Below are 18,464 nucleotides of genomic sequence, written 5' to 3'. Positions count from 1 at the left end.
CTTCAGCCTCCATCATGTTGGAGATAAGACGCAGCACCATTGGAAGCTTATGATGGCAGGTGCTCTGAGAAAGAAGACAGAAGGAAGAGCCTGCAGAGACAGGGAAGCTCAAAATTATGGTGTCACACAGGAAAATTCCTGAACACAAGATGCTAAAAGCGCTCACCCAATTTGTCCAAATTGAACTGAATGTATTGAGACAAATCATCCCAACTCTTCGTATGTATCCCCTTTATAAAATTAATGGGTTTTCCACACAAGTCACAGGTTTCCCCTAAGAACATGATTAGATAGGATTTGAGGCATACCTTTCAGATCACCAACTAATATCATCTGGAAGCCTGGGCTGGAGTCTCACTGTTGGGTTAAAATATGATATAAATAAAAACCTTAGCAGTACTAATATCTGGTACCCAGTACAGCATTCAATTTTTAGGGAAGGAGGAACTAAGAGAGATGGTGGGGAAGGGGGAAGAAAAGCACTTTAGAGATAAGACTGTAAGCTGTTGCAACCTTCTGATACAGATCAAACTTGAATACCTTCCCCAAACAGGCCATCATTCTACACATCAAAATTCCCCTTGGTCAACCAGATAGTGTTTCATAGATCTGGAGACTAGTCTATACAGATCCCTATTGTCTGTCTCCTTTATTCTTTTCTGGCTTGCTGGAGAATCAGTACAGGATTGATAGACAAACATGTATTCATTCAGTAGGTACTTTCTGGTCACCTTTGAAATGCAAGACATTGTGTTAGGTGCTACAGAGCATCACAGTTGCATAAGCCCAGTACCTGCTCTCAAATGGCCTACATACAGAGAGGAGAGAAATTACTGCTGGCCAGGGCGGAGCACATCAACTCAAGGAAATTTAGTGAATTAATGAGTCAATTAATTAGGACAATCCACATGTTGTTTGTTTCCAGAGTAGCCAGAGCTCAGTGAGGGCAAAGGCTAGGTTTATGACACTCATTGTATTCTCAGTGCATCCATTAAGGCAGGCTCACTCAACCTTAATTATGATTGCTTAAATGAATGTTGTGCACTTGGATATACTGAGGCAGTGATGACCTGGTGTTGATTACTCCATAATTCATAGCCAGTGTCCATGTGTCTGTCTTGGCCTGATTCAAGCTGATGTGGGTGTGGAATCCCCTCAGCAACCCACCCAGAGTTCCTTGGTCAACGTCCAGGGTTTTCTCCAATACATGAAAAATAAAGTGGCTTTATAAATTTAATCAGGACCCCAGACAGTGCCCTCCCTGTCTCTTTCATATATGAAAGAGACTTTCTCAGAGGTGGTTTGGCTCCAACCATACTGCATGACAATGTTATGTTTACATGTCTCTCCCATACCCCACACCTGATTTATAGCTGGGATTATGCTCTATTCACCTCAGTAGCATATTGCCTCATACATTCCGTGGTGGATTTAATCAGAACTAGTTTTGCTGTAAGTGACAGAAACCCAACTAAAATAGCTTGAGCAAGAAAAGGTGATTTACAGGAACATTTGCCCTAGAGATGCAGAAGTTTTTAGAAGAAGATGTAAAAGGTTGTGAGAAAAGAAATATCAAGGACTACAGGTACACACAGCTGGCCCTGAAAGTCCTTTGAATCTACTATCAAACATGCTCATCCAGGAGGTAAGGGGCGGGGGAGAAACTTCTCTAAGTTTCCTTCAACATCTGGCCAGATGAAGGAGCCCAGTATCTAAATTAAATGCATTATCTCCAGAGGTGGCTGCAGTATGTTAGTGTGGAACAAGGCTGCTTATTATTTTCTATTGAAGCCTATGATTTTTATTCAGCAGCAAGAGTCACTGTGGACCCACTGCTGGGGCCAATTAGATCTACGAACTTGTAAAGCTGGTCTCAATTTTATCAGTGTCCAACTGATTTCAATAGCATAATTTGATATAGCAATTGCAAAGAGAGGGCTTTACAACAGACGGCAGGCAGCATTGGATGCCTTTCCAATTCTAATTTTACTTTTGAGTTAGTTGGGCTTTTCACTTGCTATGATACATTTTAATATCCATTCTTATAATCTAAAAAGTGTTTGGAATAGATACTATCAAATTCCATTCTCTCTTCCTCCATAAGGGGAGCATATTATTAATAACTCCTTTCTGGTTTACAGGTGGGGAAATGGAGACAGAGATTTAGTGGTTTGCCAGATTTACACAGAGAATGAGTAGATCAGAAATGAAATGTTCCCAGTTAAATCTGACACGTAAACATCTCATTTCTTAGTTCTTTCACTTGCGACTTTCTTTGTATTGTCTAGTGCTCATAGAATAAAGACCAAACTTTAAAGGGCCCTGTGTGATATGACCCTTAATTATCCCATCTCAGGCCAATGTCTCCCATTTCTATACATTCAAGATATAGTTCTTTTGTTTTTTGAGGACCCATACTCCTTCTCACCACAGGGCATTTTCACACCCTGTCCTCCCTCACCTGGAAGGTTTCTATATAGCCCACCCCCAACATATACACATATTCTAATCTCAATCCCTCTCCCTAATTAACTTCCATTCATCTTCATATGCCAGTCAGCTCAAGCATCACTATCTCAGGAGAGATTCAACCTAGACTAGCTCACACCTTCCTGCTGCCCGTTGTCATAGCAGTTACCACATGTTGAACTTATATATTCTTGATGATCTGATTAATGACTATCCCTGACTAGACTATAAACTTCATAAGAGCAGGGATCATGTCTATTTTACACATTGTTGTCATAAGAGCAAGCGAACAATACATCAAATGAATAAATGAATTCATGAGAGGAGATAAAAATAGCAGCGGCCTTACAAAAGACATCAAACAGCATTTCCAGCTCCAATTTTACATTTGAATTAGTTGGGCTTTTCACTTGGTATGATACATGTTAATATCCATTCTTATTTTTATAATCTAAAAAGCCTACTGAAGAGGCTAAACATTACTTCACAGCAAGCCTCATTTCCAGCTGCCCCATTTCTGATATACAGTTTCTCATCTCTGTGTAAGGAGCGTGAGTAGTATGAAGCACAGTCACATATCAAGAACTCAAGACATGACTGTTTGCTCTAAGGTAAGTTATGTCACCCATACCCTTAGGAACAGAACCAACCCCAGGGAATTATTGTGTATTTCATAGTGAGTGCCTTCCCTCATATGAAAGAACAGAGAGGAACACTACTGAGGCATTATGCACCCATATTTCCTAGTGTTCCACAGTCAGTTTCCCCACTTTGGAGCCAGGGTCAGGGCCATCAGCTGTATCAGCTACAAAATGATGTTGGCTTCCTGCATTGGTCTGCCAGGATATCTTGCCATGCCCTCCCCTTGCTCACACAAAAGAACTTCAGCCTCCCAAGGAAGAGATTCTCAGGAATTTATGACTCAATCAACTCACCCAAAAGGAGCATAAATGGGATTAGTTTTAATATTGTTAAGTTGCAAAAATACAAGCATATGTGCATGCCAAAGCGAAAATGTACGCAAGCAAAGGGGGAAAACATATGGGTACCCATATGGTGAAAAGCGCATTGCTAGACCTTCATACACTTCTCATTTACAACAAGAACCAAAGTTAGTGAACATAAATTTGCTTTGCAAAAATGTGAGAGGAACAGCTTGTTTGCCCATAACTGTTCCACTGAGCAAGATATGTATAACCTTGATTTCTCATCTTAGACACCTCTTTCTCACACTCTGGGGATTAATTAGGCTCGAAACATGACTTCAGATTAGAAACAAGGATCCTGGATGCCTTGGAGAGGGACAAAGAAGTAGTAGCATGACTGGATGATGCAGTGGGTCAACTAATAGGCAATTCCTATTAGTGGCTGGAACTTGTACTTAGGATGGTTTAGAAGAGAAATGAGGTTGGTAGGTCTCAGCGGGTTGATTTTAATTGAAGGAGAGAAACAATAGGGACCTACAGCAGACAACAGCACGGATGTGAGTTTCATTCGGAGGCTGTGCTGTGCTTTCCTTAGAACAATACTGAGTGATAGCTAGAAAGTGCCTATGTATAGGAAGGTAGGCGAAGAGTTAGGGAGGGAAATATAATAGCATGGGTGATGCTCAAAGCTAGTGAGCACTTTTGGGTTCCCCAGATAACAAGGAAAATTTGATAAAATATATCATTTTATATTGTACCTGTTCCAATGGCAAACCATGGGCACCATCTTTGTACAGTATAAAGAGCTCTAGACTTAAACAACAGGAACTAGGCTCCTTTCATATATTCACCACCTTAGTCAGCTGAGAACCATTCACCATTACTTAACCTTTCTAAGTCTTTTCCATACCTGTGGAGCAGGCACAATATTCATGCTGACCTGTAGGAGAGTTGCTGTAAACTCACTTGAAATGGTGCATGTGACAATATTTTATAAATAATACATTCCTATATAAGTGTGTTAGTATAGGTTCATTTTACTTATCATTTCTATTCAAAAAAACCTTTTTACTTTGAAATAATTATTGATTCATAAGAAGTTGCAATAGTAATAGACACAGGTCCCATGTGCTTGTGACCAGCTTCCCCAGTGATGGCATCTTATATAATGAAGTACATTATCCAAGCCAGGCTATTGAAATGGGCACAGTGCAATTGACTACATTATGGAACCTCCTTTCATTTCACCAGGTTTTATATGTACTCGTTGTTACTGTCTTTGTGTATAATTCTATGACATTTCATCACTGCAAAGCAACTCCCTCATGATGCTCCTTCCTCTTCCCCGCCCCAACCTCCAGCAACTGCTCATCTATTGCATGTCTTTATAATTTTGTCATTTTGAGAATATTACAACAGGGGGATCATCAGTATGCAACCTTTTGAGACAGACTCCTTTCATTCAGTGTAATGCCCTAAGGTCCATCCAAGTTTTTGAGTTCATCCCATTTTATTGCTACATAACATCTCATGGTGCGCATGGACCACAGTTTGTTTGTACACTCACAAATGCCCTAAGGTCCATCCAAGTTTTTGAGTGTATTTTGAGTTCATCACTTTTTATTGCTACATAGCATCTCATGATGTGCATGTACCACAGTTTGTTTGAGGACATTTGGATTGGTGCCAAGTTCAGCAATTACAAATAAAACTATGTCACTCCAGGATTTTAAGTGAAACAGACAGACATTGCATCACTAATGAATGACCCAACACTGTCAAGGGATAAGAGGTAGGGATAGACACCATAACAGAAATAATTATAAGCAATAAAATGAGGCATAGTAATAAATATGAGCACTTTTCTCTCAGGACTGCTAGGGAATTAAATGAGTTGAAATAATCCCATTTCGTAGCCCAGGAGATCAGACAGAGGAAGTGATTTTTCCAAAGTCACCCAGACTGTTAACTGCTTGGGCCAGACTTCATCTCAGGTCTGTAAGAATCTGAAGTGCATGTTCTGTCTAAGATAGAACCACCAGCCAAACAGAATTGACACCCACACATGAGCACAGGCTAGCACTCCTTTTATTTGGAATGTTAAGGATTTGGCAATTTCTTTTAAGACATTCTTCTCAGGAATGTCTAGCATAAAAAATAAGGGCTGTAGTAGAAACAGTCTTGGACCAATACATTTTATGACCTCAACAGCTAGCAAAGTGAATACAAGATAGAAAAAGCTGCTCAGTAAGGTCAGAACCACGGAAAATGATTTAGCGAGCATTAGCTCTCTTAGCTTACGTGCAATTCACTCATCCAGGAACCTCATATATGTAAAACAAAAGCCAAACATGATTTCCCCCAGAATAGCTATGCTCAGTGTCATTTATCACATTCATGAAAGCTCATGCCCTTTCCTCTGAGAAGGTTCTGTCCCATCACTACCTTTTTTATTCAGGACTAATCAACTGGGTTATACAGATTCTTGCCTATGACAAATTAGAATTAAATAATCAGAAGAAGCATGGCTGTTAAAAGGCAGGTATGCTGAGTTTAGGAAGAATTGGCAATTAATAGTCAGTTGGAGAGAAGGAAGGAAAGATACAGGAACTATAAAAACAGTCACAAAAATTTAAACAATATTTCAGGGCTATATTCCTGGCTATCCCAGTCCCCAAATGCTAAGATACAAACAATTGATATGCATGATGTTGGTGTTACAATATAAAGATGGGACCAAATAGTATTCACTGTACTCAAGGAAACAGAGGAGAACACAATACATTTTTAAAATGTTTCCATTAAAAATGACTCAAGTCAATGATAAAGGAGTCAGCTTCAGTTACCTGGAAAATTCACTTCTGTGAAATAACTCATTCACTTGCTCCCTGAGGTATTACTGCATATGAGTAGATTGTAGGAGCAACTCACTCACAGGTGAATAGCTGTCATCTTAAAATCTCCGTGGAGAGGAAACAGAAAAGAAGACTTTATTATTTTCCCAGAACATCTGGCCTTTCCAAATATGGCATTGGAAATGGGGCCAGGTGTGTAACACATTCTAGTGGATTCCAAAGGCATTGTAAGAGGGAACAACAACCCTCCTTAGAACACAATGGCCTGTACTGTCTCCTCTGCCACACCCATCTTTGCAATTTAGGATTAAGACACTAAGAAACTTTGGATTCACATTATTCATGGTTTTATGTTCATGGGACTTGCCGTGAATGCTGGCTTAGTGCCCCTTCTCCTGTCCTTTAGGAGAAGAAAAGAAAACCATCCTTGGAATTCACCTGTTTTGCAATGTTTTCCAAGCATACTGGCCACTTGCCAGTCCACTTTGCTTGCCTGTTTTAGGACCTGCCCATTCTGTGGGGTGTGGGGGGAAATTCTTTGAGGCAGCAGCCTGTGATTCCATCATTATTTTAATTCCTAAGATGGAGGTCACCCAGTACAGATTTTATGTGCGTGAAGGTTGTTAAACAAGCACTATATTCTCTAACAAATCCACATAAATAAATGTTTTTTTAAAGACCCATTATCTGCTTCTGAAAATAAATTAAATATACCTTTTTATATCTGAAGATAAAGAATAAATACATGGTCAAATGTTCAGTGGTTTCCATGTCAGTTGCAAAACCTCTGAATGTATGTTTGCACAGAACTTTCCTTTGAGATGTTTACAATGCTTAATAATTATGATCCTGTAAAAAAATCTCTAGTTTGCCTCAGAGGTGAGGCAGATGTCCTCCAGGAAAACCTAGTTTCTTCTTCCAAGATTGCAAAGGAAGCTGGAAGGCCATAGTTCTCCAATGGGGTATCTGTGTCTGGAGAACACAGATGCTGGGGAGACTTTAGATCTACATCTGAGATCTTGGTGACTTTTTCAAAAAATTTCAGCCTACTTTCATAAGAAGGACTGATTTGTGGTTTGTTTGTTCACTTTTAAGTGAAAATGAGCCTACAATACACAGTGACTTCAAAGGGGTTCCCAGGAAAGTGGCAATGATAGGAATATTTACACCATGGAAATCGGCAAATGCTACCAGGCACCCCTGCCTTCCCTACCTCAGTTCCAATCAGTGTTAAACATCTGCCAGTGTACCAAGACCTAAAACCTTTCCATTTTCTTTTTTGTTTTTAACTTTTTAAATGTTTATTTATTTTTGAGAAAGAGAAAGAGAGCACATGAGTGGGGGAAGGGCAGAGAGAGAGAGAGAGGGAGACACAGAATCTCAAGCAGGCTCCAGGCTTCAAGCTCTCAGCAAAGAGCCTGACATGGGGCTTGAACCCAGGGACCACGAGATCATGACCTGAACCAAAGTCAGACACAACTGATTGAGCCACCCAGTCTCCCCTAAAACTTTCCACTTTCAACTATATGTAATTTCAGGTATAGTTCATACTCATGTATTTTGAACTATTTTTTTTCTTTTCATTACATCTGTTTATTTTTTATATTTTAGATTTCATATAGCTTCTGATACATGCAAGCTTTGGATTATTCTCCAGTGTGATAATGGATTTGTTGGATCATTAGTCTTTACCTCTTTCCTATAATTTCTAGGGATTGGTGGCATGTGTTTTGTCTGTCTTTTTAAACCATAAGCATTACCATTCTTAATCTTTAATTGCTCATTAAAATGTTCTATTTCTGAATGAAAGTTTAGTTATTCATTTCTGTTATATAGATCCCCACATTTAACCAACAGATTTCAAGCATTGCATCAGCATTTTGGGAACAGGGCTGTCCAGTTAGCTAAATTCTCAACTGTAATCTTATGGGAATTTCAAAGGAAATGTCATTCCAACTTTTATTTCCTATTCTTACATGCTGAATTAACCACATTGTTCTAAAAAAATGCTATTTGACATTCAAGTTTTATTGGCTGCTCTTCTAGACCTTTAAAACAACTTTCCAAGGCCTTCTCAACTCCATGTGAGAGAAGAAATAGCATTCTAAAAGTAAATATTGGTAGACACTCTGCAGATGCACATTTTAAACTTGCAAATCCTCCAGGTTCCAAAGCTTTTCAAATTTGGGAAACAATGCTTTGAGTTTAAGTGCTTAAATGCCATTGAGAGAGGGGGAAAGAGACAATAGGGAACTAAAGACAGCAAAGTGAAGGCCAAAGCCATGAGAAAAGGAAAGGCAACTGAAAGTAGATCATAGCCTGGGAGATTTGAAGAGGAGAGGCATCATTTAAATGTAGGATGTTCTGAGCTTTTTTGAGGCTGACTTGTAACTACTATGTTGTATAAAAGATTGGGAATATGGACGAATCTCCTTTATTTTAAGAGGAAAACCTTACCAGTGTACCATTATAAGGAGTTCCTTCAAAACACTTACACAAAGGTGAAATGCCTTTCAAAAAATTTCTAGGCTCAGAAAACTATGTATTTAGGATTAAATAAATGCATTCTTGGATGTCAAGCATTTACAAAAACATTTGAATTTACCAGATACATAAAAATTGGTCTGGTGTTTAGACATAGTTTTGTATGTAATTTAAATCCAAAATTGTCACTCAGTCCAAGCATATCCATGGGGCTTGTGCCTTTGGTAACATAAGCTATTGCTCCATTTATGTTAAAGTTAGGCTTTCTGATGTCTCTTATGTATATTTTAATATTCTTGTTAATGTTACTTTATCATAAAGACATTTTATGTTTTGATATCTGAGTTCTGTATACAAAGAATGTTTAGTGGATTTATTTATTATCTCCCTACCACAAGGCAGGGACTGACATATGTATCTTGGTTTACATGGAGGAAATGAGAGAGTGAACACCTAACTGATGCTCTTAGTAACAGAAAAATCCAGTCTCTCAGGTAGGAAGTACTGCTTCCATAAATGATGTTACAAATTAGGGGCAAATTTTCAGATCATTATTTCCCATATTGCTATATGTGTATTTTTAAAATTTCATTTAGATTCTAATTTACATACAATAAAATGTTCCTCTTTTTAGTGTACACTTTGTTGTTTTGACTTATGTAAGTAGCAACATAACCAGCACCCTACCCCATTCAAGATATAAAACATTTCCATCACCTGAAAAAAAAATTCCCTTGGGCCCTTTTGTAGTCACATCTCCCCAAATCCCTGCTCTTGGTAAGCACTGACTTCATTTCAGTCACTACAAATTAGTATTGCCTGTTTTAGAGTTTTCTATAAATGAATTCATGCACTATGTACTTTTGTGTCTTCTTTTGCTCAGCCTGATTTTGAGAATCATCTATTTTGCTACATGTAACAATGATATGTTCCTTTTACTTGCTGAGAAGTATTTGTTGTTTAAATATACACAATCTGTCTATTTAATTGTTGAGGGTTTGTGGCTATATCTAGTTTGAGACTATTATCACTGAAGCTGCTATGAACGTGTATGTTCATATTTGTAGACATACATTTTAATTTACCTTTGGTGAGTACCTAGAAACAGAATTTCTGGGTCATATGCTAAGTATATGTTTAACTTCATAACAAAGTGCCAAACTCTTTTCCACAGTGCTTATACCATTTTACAGTCCCAGGATTTATGTGTAAGATTTTCAGTTGATCCACATCCTCACCAACATTTTATACTGTCAGTTTCTTTCTCTTTCTCTTTTTCCTTTTCTTTCTTTCTTTCTTTTTTCTTTTTTTTTTTTTTGTTTGTTTTAAAGTTTCAGCAGTTTAGTGTAGTGGCATCTCATTATGATTGGATTTTCATTTCTGTGGTAAATATATTGAGTATATTTTCATGTGCTTATTTTTATTCATATATCTTACTTTGTGAATTGTCTGTTCATTTTTGTTGTTGTTGGTTTCAAGATGGGTTGTTAGAATTAGGTTGTAAGAATTCTTCATATAGCCCAGGTAAAGCCCAAACATATAGCCCAGACAAAGTTCATAAATTATTTGTCAGATATATGTATGGCAAATGTTATCTTCCAGTCTATGGCTTGTCTTTTCATTTACACTTAATGGTGTTTTTAATTTTGTTGAAGCCATTATGAGTTAAGTTGCACCTCCTCCAAAAAAGATACCCTGAAGTCCTAACCTCAATGCCTCAGAATATGATTTGTAAATAGGGTCTTTACAAAGTTAATCAACATCAGGTGAAATCATTAGTGTGGGCTCTAATCTGATATGCTTGGTGTCCTAATAAAAAGATAAAATTTGACACAAAGAGAGGCACCCAGGGAGAAGGCCATGTGACCATGAAGGTAGGGATCAAGGTGATGCATCTACAAGCCAGGAAACACAAATGTCTGCCAGTCGACCACCAGAAGCTAGGGGACAGGCATTGGGAAGGTTCTCCCTTACAGCCCTCAAAAGGAACCAACCCTCCCTACCCTTGATCATGGACATATAGCCTCTAGAACTATAAGAGTTCTAGAGTTTCTGTTGTTTCTGTTGTTTTCTGTTTCTGTTGTTTAAGCCATGCCATATGTAGTACTTTGTTACAGCAGCTGTGAGAAAATAATGCCAAACCAAATTTATTCATGTTTTCTTCTTTTATGATTAGAGCCTTTGATGTCCTAGCAAGTCTTTCTCTATCTCAAGGTTACTAAGATTGTTCCTACATTTTCCTCTAGATCTAGGCTATTCTTTCATCACACACAGGCATACCCCACACATTTTCCTATTCACTGAAATTTCTTTTTGGATTTTCTAATGCCTGAGGGAACATTTGTTTTTGTATAATTTCTAGACTTAATCATAGTTTCTACTAATGTGTAAATATACCAAGTGACTCTGTGTTCATCTCTTCAAGTTCAACTTGGAGTAAGTTTTAGTTCCAAAAGAATAAGGAACCATTCTTTTGGTTTCCTTCCTATGAAGGTGGAGATGATCATAACTGATGTTTAATACCAATGATCGAGTACCCAGGACATTCATATCTAGGGGTGCTTCACCATTTCTAGCCTCCTTCTTCCACCCAGGAGGACTATTTATGTATACGTCAAATAGGTATGGCTCTGGGGAAATGTCCTAAAAGTACTGAGTGAGGAGATCATTTCTCTCTTGGATGCACAGTGACACCAACACTTATAATGGACATTCTAGCCTTCTAGCATTCTCTTTAGAGAAAGGACAAATTACCATTTGACCCATGGGTCTCCAGATGAGAAATTTGTGTCTTTGTTGGAAGTTATTCTTATGGCACCTCTGTTCTTCCTGGTTGGGAAAACAAAAGTCTTCTATGGTCATAAAAAGGACTAAGAAAAATAATTCAGCACATTTTATCTCTATAAATCCTTTTTTTTAAATGGAGTACTTGGTGACTGATGCATGTGGTCTGTTTGCTTTTACATTACTATGCTACAAACACAGCATTACTTTCTGATTTCCCAAAATTTTGCTGTGTATTAGAACAGAGTCTTTAATAGAATAATAGAATAATGCTGAAAAATTCCTACAGGTAAAGGCCTTACCCTTGACTGACAGATGTCTCCATGTCACAGTTGGCTCTGGTCTGCCAATAGCAAGACACAGCAGGGTCACACTGCTTCCCTCATTCACAGTGATGTCTGAGGAGATATTCATGATCTGGGGAGGAACTGTAAAGAAACAAAGGAGAAAAGAAATACATGAGGATGATTCCTTGTACTCAAAAGGAGGTATTGGCCTATAAATATTTGCATAGCATGTTTTTATGGTAAGTATTATTCTCAGTAATAATATTCAGATTGATTGATTTGACAAGGATGTGGCCATTTACACCACACACTGCTAGTGTTCAGCTGCTCAACCTGGGCTCTCCCCAGAGTGTGGCAAAAGTGCAAGTACTTGCATAGCTTTGTTTTCCTCTTCTTTGCTTCATTGCCTACCTGAAAAGATACAACTCCTCATTCAAGGGACCTCAAAGATCACGTCCTCTCCACAGTTTTCCCTAACTTTCCCCAAATCCAAAAAAGATAATCACCTGTCTTTCCCACTGTATTTGTCTGAACTTCCCATGGGGAGGGGACTGAGTATGTGGTATCACAGCTGTTTTTTTTTTTTTTTCATGCCTGTCTTTTTACCTAGACTTAGTTGCTTGAGGATAAGGATGGAGTCACATACATCTCTATTTCCACAGTGTCTGGCACAAAGGCTGACAAGGGTACCTGCTTAATTCCTCTTTGAAAGAAAGATCCAAAGAACAGATTAAACAAACCCAAAAACTATGAGATAAGTGTGGGGGTGTGAGGTCAAACCTTTTCATGGAGGATTTCAGATACCTAAAGCTTTCTTCTCTGTTATATTCACATTCTCAAAGGGACGGTAAGAGAGGCTCCAAGCCTACGGCTATGCTGATTTATTCAAACTGCCAGTTTAATTATGAATTATTAATTACCAAACAGGTAGAGTGCTGGTAGATTCCAAACCACCCTGAGTCAGTGGCAAAGGAGAGTTATGGCTGATGCTTGATGCAGACAATTCTGCAGCCTCAAGTTTTATGCTGCGGAGAACTTAGAGGTAAGTCTTTTCAAGGAGAAGCCATAAGTAACATGTAGAACATTGGACTTCTTAAGGGAATCCCCATTAGCAAATAAATAAAAATTGCCTACCCTATAAATCTGCCATATTTTGGATTATTTCTGCATTAGGATTTGGCCTGAAATTTCATTGAACATATTTTACCCAAATACACACTGGGAAAAAATAGTGTGCATTCTGACTACAATGCATTCTCTTGAGAAAACTGTACTACCTGTTTTTCAGTATTTTCTAGCTTGTTAAAAAATAGTTCTGGGCTTAGAAATGTCAATACTTTTTTCACTTTTATAAAGCTACAACTTCAGTGCACCTTCCACAGTATTCTCAGAATAATGTCTGCTTTAGCTGGTTGTGTTAGACCATCTGAAGTTTTCTTTCTCTGGACCCAGGAGTCTCCCTGGTGCTGGTCTTAAGGTAGATACAGTTCAGGAGAGGAGTTCATACAGTCAAGTTAGTGGAGGAGAATTTAGTGCATTGCAGCTATGATGCCGAGGGACAGATCTCCCAACATGACCCCCAGGTCTGAATCATCAGTTCTGTACATGCTATATTCCCTCTGATAGTTCAAGGAGTCCTGGATTAATAGATATTTGTAAAATTCCATGGATATTTAGCATGAACTCCTCATTCTCCAGGTGCTCAGTCAATGTCACCCATTAGGAGGCAGGTTTCTGGAATGGCATTGCAAAGGTTAATCCAAACATTTCCACCAAGCCCCAGGCAGCGCTAACTGCCACCCCCTGCACTTCAGGAATGGTGCTGCCACTTTCTCAAAGGAGGAAAGGTAACCATAGTTTCAAGGGTATGGATACCAGTAAGAAAGGAAACATAGAGAAGGGATTGAGAGGAAGAAAAGTTCTTTATGTTCTCAATTATGATAACCTTATTAATATGCAAATGTAATTATGTGTGTTAATACACAATGCTTATTTTTAAATTGCTTGCACATGTATTATCTCATGGTTTCCTCACAAATTAAAAAAAAAAAAAATAGGGGCGCCTGGGTGGCTCAGTCGGTTAAGCGGCCGACTTCGGCTCAGGTCATGATCTCACGGTCCGTGAGTTCGAGTCCCGCGTCGGGCTCTGTGCTGACAGCTCAGAGCCTGCAGCCTGTTTCGGATTCTGTGTCTCCCTCTCTCTGACCCTCTGCCGTTCATGCTCTGTCTCTCTCTGCCTCAAAAATAAATAAACGTTAAAAAAAATTAAAAAAAAATAAAATAAAACAAATATTCTCACCATGAAAAATGAAGAAATTGAGGCATGTGGAGGGTTAGGTAAACTCCCCAAAATGCCATGGTTAGTAAATGGCCGAATTCTTTCCATTAAGTTAAGCTGCTTCTTTGGTTAACATCTTATCAATGCTCCAAACACAATATTTATATTTGCATAGTCTGTTTCCTCCGCTTCAAATGACCTTCCAGTGCATCTTCCCTCATGGAACTTGGGGCACCTGTGTGACTCAGTAGGCTAAGTCTCTGACTTTGGCTCAGGTCATGATTTCACGGCTCCTGGGCTCGAGCCCCAGGTAGAGCTCAGAGTCTGGAGCCTGCTTCAGATTCGGTGTCTCCCTCTCTCCCTGCCCCTCCCCTGCTTGCACTCTGTCTCTCTCAGAAATAAACATTAAAAAAAAAAATTCCCAGGTGCCTGGGTGTGTCAGTAGATTAAGCGTCTGATTTCGACTCAGGTCATGATCTCATGGTTTGTGGGTTCCAGCCCTGCGTCAAACTCTGTGATCACAGCTCAGAGCCTGAAGCCTGCTTTGGGTTCTATGTTTGCCTTTCTGTCTCTACCCCTCCCTTGCTCATGCTCTGTTTCACTCTCTCTCAAAAATAAATAAACTTTGTAAACAAATTTTAAAAAGTTCCCTCACAGCACTTACCACAAGGAACAAAACCACCTCATTCCTGTTGCTTCCCCAGCACACTGCTTACACTGAAGGTAGGAGTCCATCTTAGACATCTCTGTTTCCCCCAGGGTGTGCTTTTGACAAGCAGCATCTTCAAGGAAGGTTCTCAATGCTTTTAATTTAATTTTAAATCTGAATTTAATTTGGCAATACTTTTATGACCCTCCCCTCGTTAGCATGATAATTTTTTGAAGGAACTCTTGGAAGTGAATAAATGTTTCTACATATTTTTACAGGAGAACTTTGTTCCATTTGCAAACACTAATCTGTGGCAAATGCTATCTGTTTCTAAGTATCTATGAAATTTATGTGTCAATCTATGTATATATGTATGTATGTATGTATCTATCTATCTATCTATCATCTATCTATCTATCTATCCATCTATGGCTACCATCTATATCCTATATATAGCTATATCCATCTATAGCTACCTATATATATATATATATATATATATATAAACACAAAAATCTTAACCAAAAACCAATATTATTCACTGAAAATGACAGGACCTACACAAGTTTAATTAAAAGATGACAAATAGCATAGTGTGTTTTAGTCAGATCTGCAGATATTAGGAGCCCCACCTCTGCTGATCATGAATGCATCCAGTTATCTTGTCCTTGATGGTGGTGGGTTGCATACAATAGGGTCTCCATAGTGCATGTTGTTCAAAGGACAACTACAAGAATTTCAAATTGTAGTTATTTAACATAAATAGATAAAAATAGTTAAATAGATATAGACATTTAGATGTATAATTAGACATAAATAAAATGTTGTCTGCCAGTCTATGTATGTATATACACATATACATACCACACACAGAAAGTGACAGACAGATAATATTTTATCAGATAGCAATGAATTATCTTGAGGAAGAAGCAGATTTGCAAAAGTATCTTTGGGCTCTGGGTTACCATAAGGTATATACAAATTCTATCTTTACCCTCAGAATGGCCAGCTGCTCTTAAACATACCAGTGAGTCCTGAACCTGGCACATCTTCTCCAATCACATGGCCATGAGAAGTTTATTGTCTATAGCTTTGAATGTTACAAAACTCTTCATTTCTCAACTTGCCTCCATTTTATAATTCAAACCCCATACACCTACCACAATCACTTCTTAAATATCTCTGTTCTGTCGAATACCTCCAACAATCTGCCCCTTGCTAAGACTGGGAAATCCAAACTTCTTAGCAGGATTTACAAAACCATTCACAGTCTGGCCATAGCCTACTAGCCTCTTCTCTGACTAGTAGACCCCAGATACTTCTCTAAGGCTACATCATTCTCTCATCTTTGTGCTTTTACATATACTGTCCCTTCTGCTGGGAAAGCACTTGCCCACTTCTGAGCCATTTGAACACCTCATCCTTCAACACTCAACTCACATATGAGCTCGTTTATGAGCCTTAGTTGTTTTCTCTTCTGTTCCCTGGGCATTCTTGTTTATGTCTTTATCATACAATTTATCTTTGCAACTAAGCTATTCCATGGAAGGAATCTGCTCTATCCTTGTATTCCTGTTATATAACACAAAACCCGACGTGTAGTAACATCCTTTTCCCCTCTAAATGTAATGTATGAATGAATCAGTTTTTAAATTGGATATCTTATAATCTGTTAAGTGTTTTCCATCCTAGAGATCTGACATTTCCCGTTTCCTCTACATGAAGTACCCCCCCCCCACCTTAAGCTTATGTTTTTTCCTTCTGGGCTCAGTTTTGACATTACCTCCTCAGAGTAGTCTTTGTTACTGACCTGAGTCCTACCCCCAACTCATCTAATTCATATTATTTTATTATAATTTCCTTCAACCTTAAATTTTCCTTAATGATTCCTATATAGTTTTGTGCTTTTATATTCATTTTTATAATTATTTGTTTAAAGTCTCTCTGGTCCAAAACTATAGGCTGTATAAACCATTATATCACTAGTACTTAGAACTATAACAGGTGCTTAATAAAGCATATAACAGGTGCTTAATAAAATGTTTCTGAATAAATAAATGATTACTATATATACAGTTGAGCCTTGAACAACACAGATTTGAGTACACATATAATGTTTTTGTGCAGTACAGTACTATACATATATTTTCTCTCCATTTTGATTCTTAGTAACATTTTTTCTCTAGCTTATTTTATTATAAACAATATAGTAAAAACTACATATAACATATAAAATATTTGCTACCAATGTTTTATGTTATTAGGCTCTTAATAGTTAAATTTTTGGAGAGTTGAAAGTTTTCATGTGGATTTTTGACCTTATTGGGAGAGTGTTGACGCCCCTATCCCTCATATTCAAAGGTCAATTGTAGTTTGTTATACATGTTATTTTGCATTTGTGGGAGAGCAAACCTGAGTTAATTAGGGGTTAAAATTCACACATTCTGACATATTAACACCACCTTACATAAAGTTGATTATAATATAGTTGAAATAGCTTATGAGAAGGCCATTACCATAGCTTAGGTTCCAGGTTCCAAAAGACCTGTGCAACCTTGGATATTTTTGGGTTAACTCCTCTGAACCCCCAGTTATTCATCTATAAAATTAAGACAGCATTTTTCTCTCTGTCTATGATTAATTCTAGCTGTTAAAATTAAGGAGCAATGTATATAGCACACTAGCATGGGGCCTGGAAATTAGTACTTAATAATTGTTAGTTGTTATTATTTATTTTTATATATTCATTTTTGATATTATTCATGCCATTTAGAATAAGCCTAGTCTGTGCATAATTGCTCATTTTCTACATCTCAGTTCCTTCAACTTTAAATCAGGGCTTATATATAGTTGATGTTCACCTTGGATAACTGGGAAGACTTCATTATATATGCTTCCAGGGTAAAAAGTATATATTAAATAAATATCAATTTCTTCCTCTTTAGCTGAATAATTGAGCCTCAGCAAATGAGTGGGACAAATCACAGATTTGTATAAAGAAATTGCCTGGCTTTTTCTTATCTCTTTTCTCTTAGGGGGTGTCTGTTTCTGTTTGTAGAAGGAACTGAGTACAGGCTTTAGCACCATGTGCCATTATTTCAAGGACGTTAATTTCACCCATCTCAAACCTACTCTGACTCTGTCCAGCCACAGTATTTGCAAGTGTTTTATTTATGACTGGATGGCACTGTTTAACAAGTATTATAATTTGGAGTAATAGAGGCTAAAGTTTGAATACCTTTTTCCCCAACTTTTTTCTGTGTGATTAAAAAAAAAAAAAATGATGTGATTAAGCTTCAGGTTCCCCTACCTAATATGGGCATAAAAAGATACATCACACAGGAATATGGAGATTAGATTAGAGAAAATGTTTTAAGGAGACTTAAATAGCTATTACTATTATTTTCTCCTCCTCCTTCTCCTCCTTCTTCTCCTTCTTGTTATCCTCAGGGAATAACAAAATATTAAGAGACCAAGTGAAAGCTAACATAAATATGAAATGTTCTCCATTATACTCAAAGCTGATTTAAAAAAAATAATACATAAAAGAATTGGTGTTTTATTCTTGTAGGGTTAACTTTTGTTTTGTATTTTAATAAGCAAGTTTATTTCATAAAGTGTAGGTAAGAATAATTTGGGAATTATAGCATACATGATAGGCTAGGTCATGCCATATTTTGTATACAGAAATGATATGGTGCCAAAGGCAAGACATGAAGTGTCAGACAAATG

General features: G+C 37.8%; 1 protein-coding gene across 3 annotated transcripts in view; it reads right to left on the bottom strand.

Moving 5' to 3' along the window:
* The window catches only part of OPCML (opioid binding protein/cell adhesion molecule like), a 496,230-nt gene that overhangs the window by 85,743 nt on the left and 392,023 nt on the right, over positions 1 to 18,464 (bottom strand). For all 3 annotated transcript variants that reach the window (XM_049654127.1, XM_049654137.1, XM_049654146.1), the window contains exon 3: positions 11,821 to 11,946. In XM_049654127.1, the coding sequence (XP_049510084.1) occupies positions 11,821 to 11,946 (126 nt within the window). The remainder of the gene's footprint in view (positions 1 to 11,820; positions 11,947 to 18,464) is intronic.

Source organism: Panthera uncia, chromosome D1, assembly GCF_023721935.1.
Source record: "Panthera uncia isolate 11264 chromosome D1, Puncia_PCG_1.0, whole genome shotgun sequence".
NCBI lineage: Eukaryota > Metazoa > Chordata > Mammalia > Carnivora > Felidae > Panthera > Panthera uncia.
This window is presented reverse-complemented; position numbering and strand designations above follow the sequence as displayed.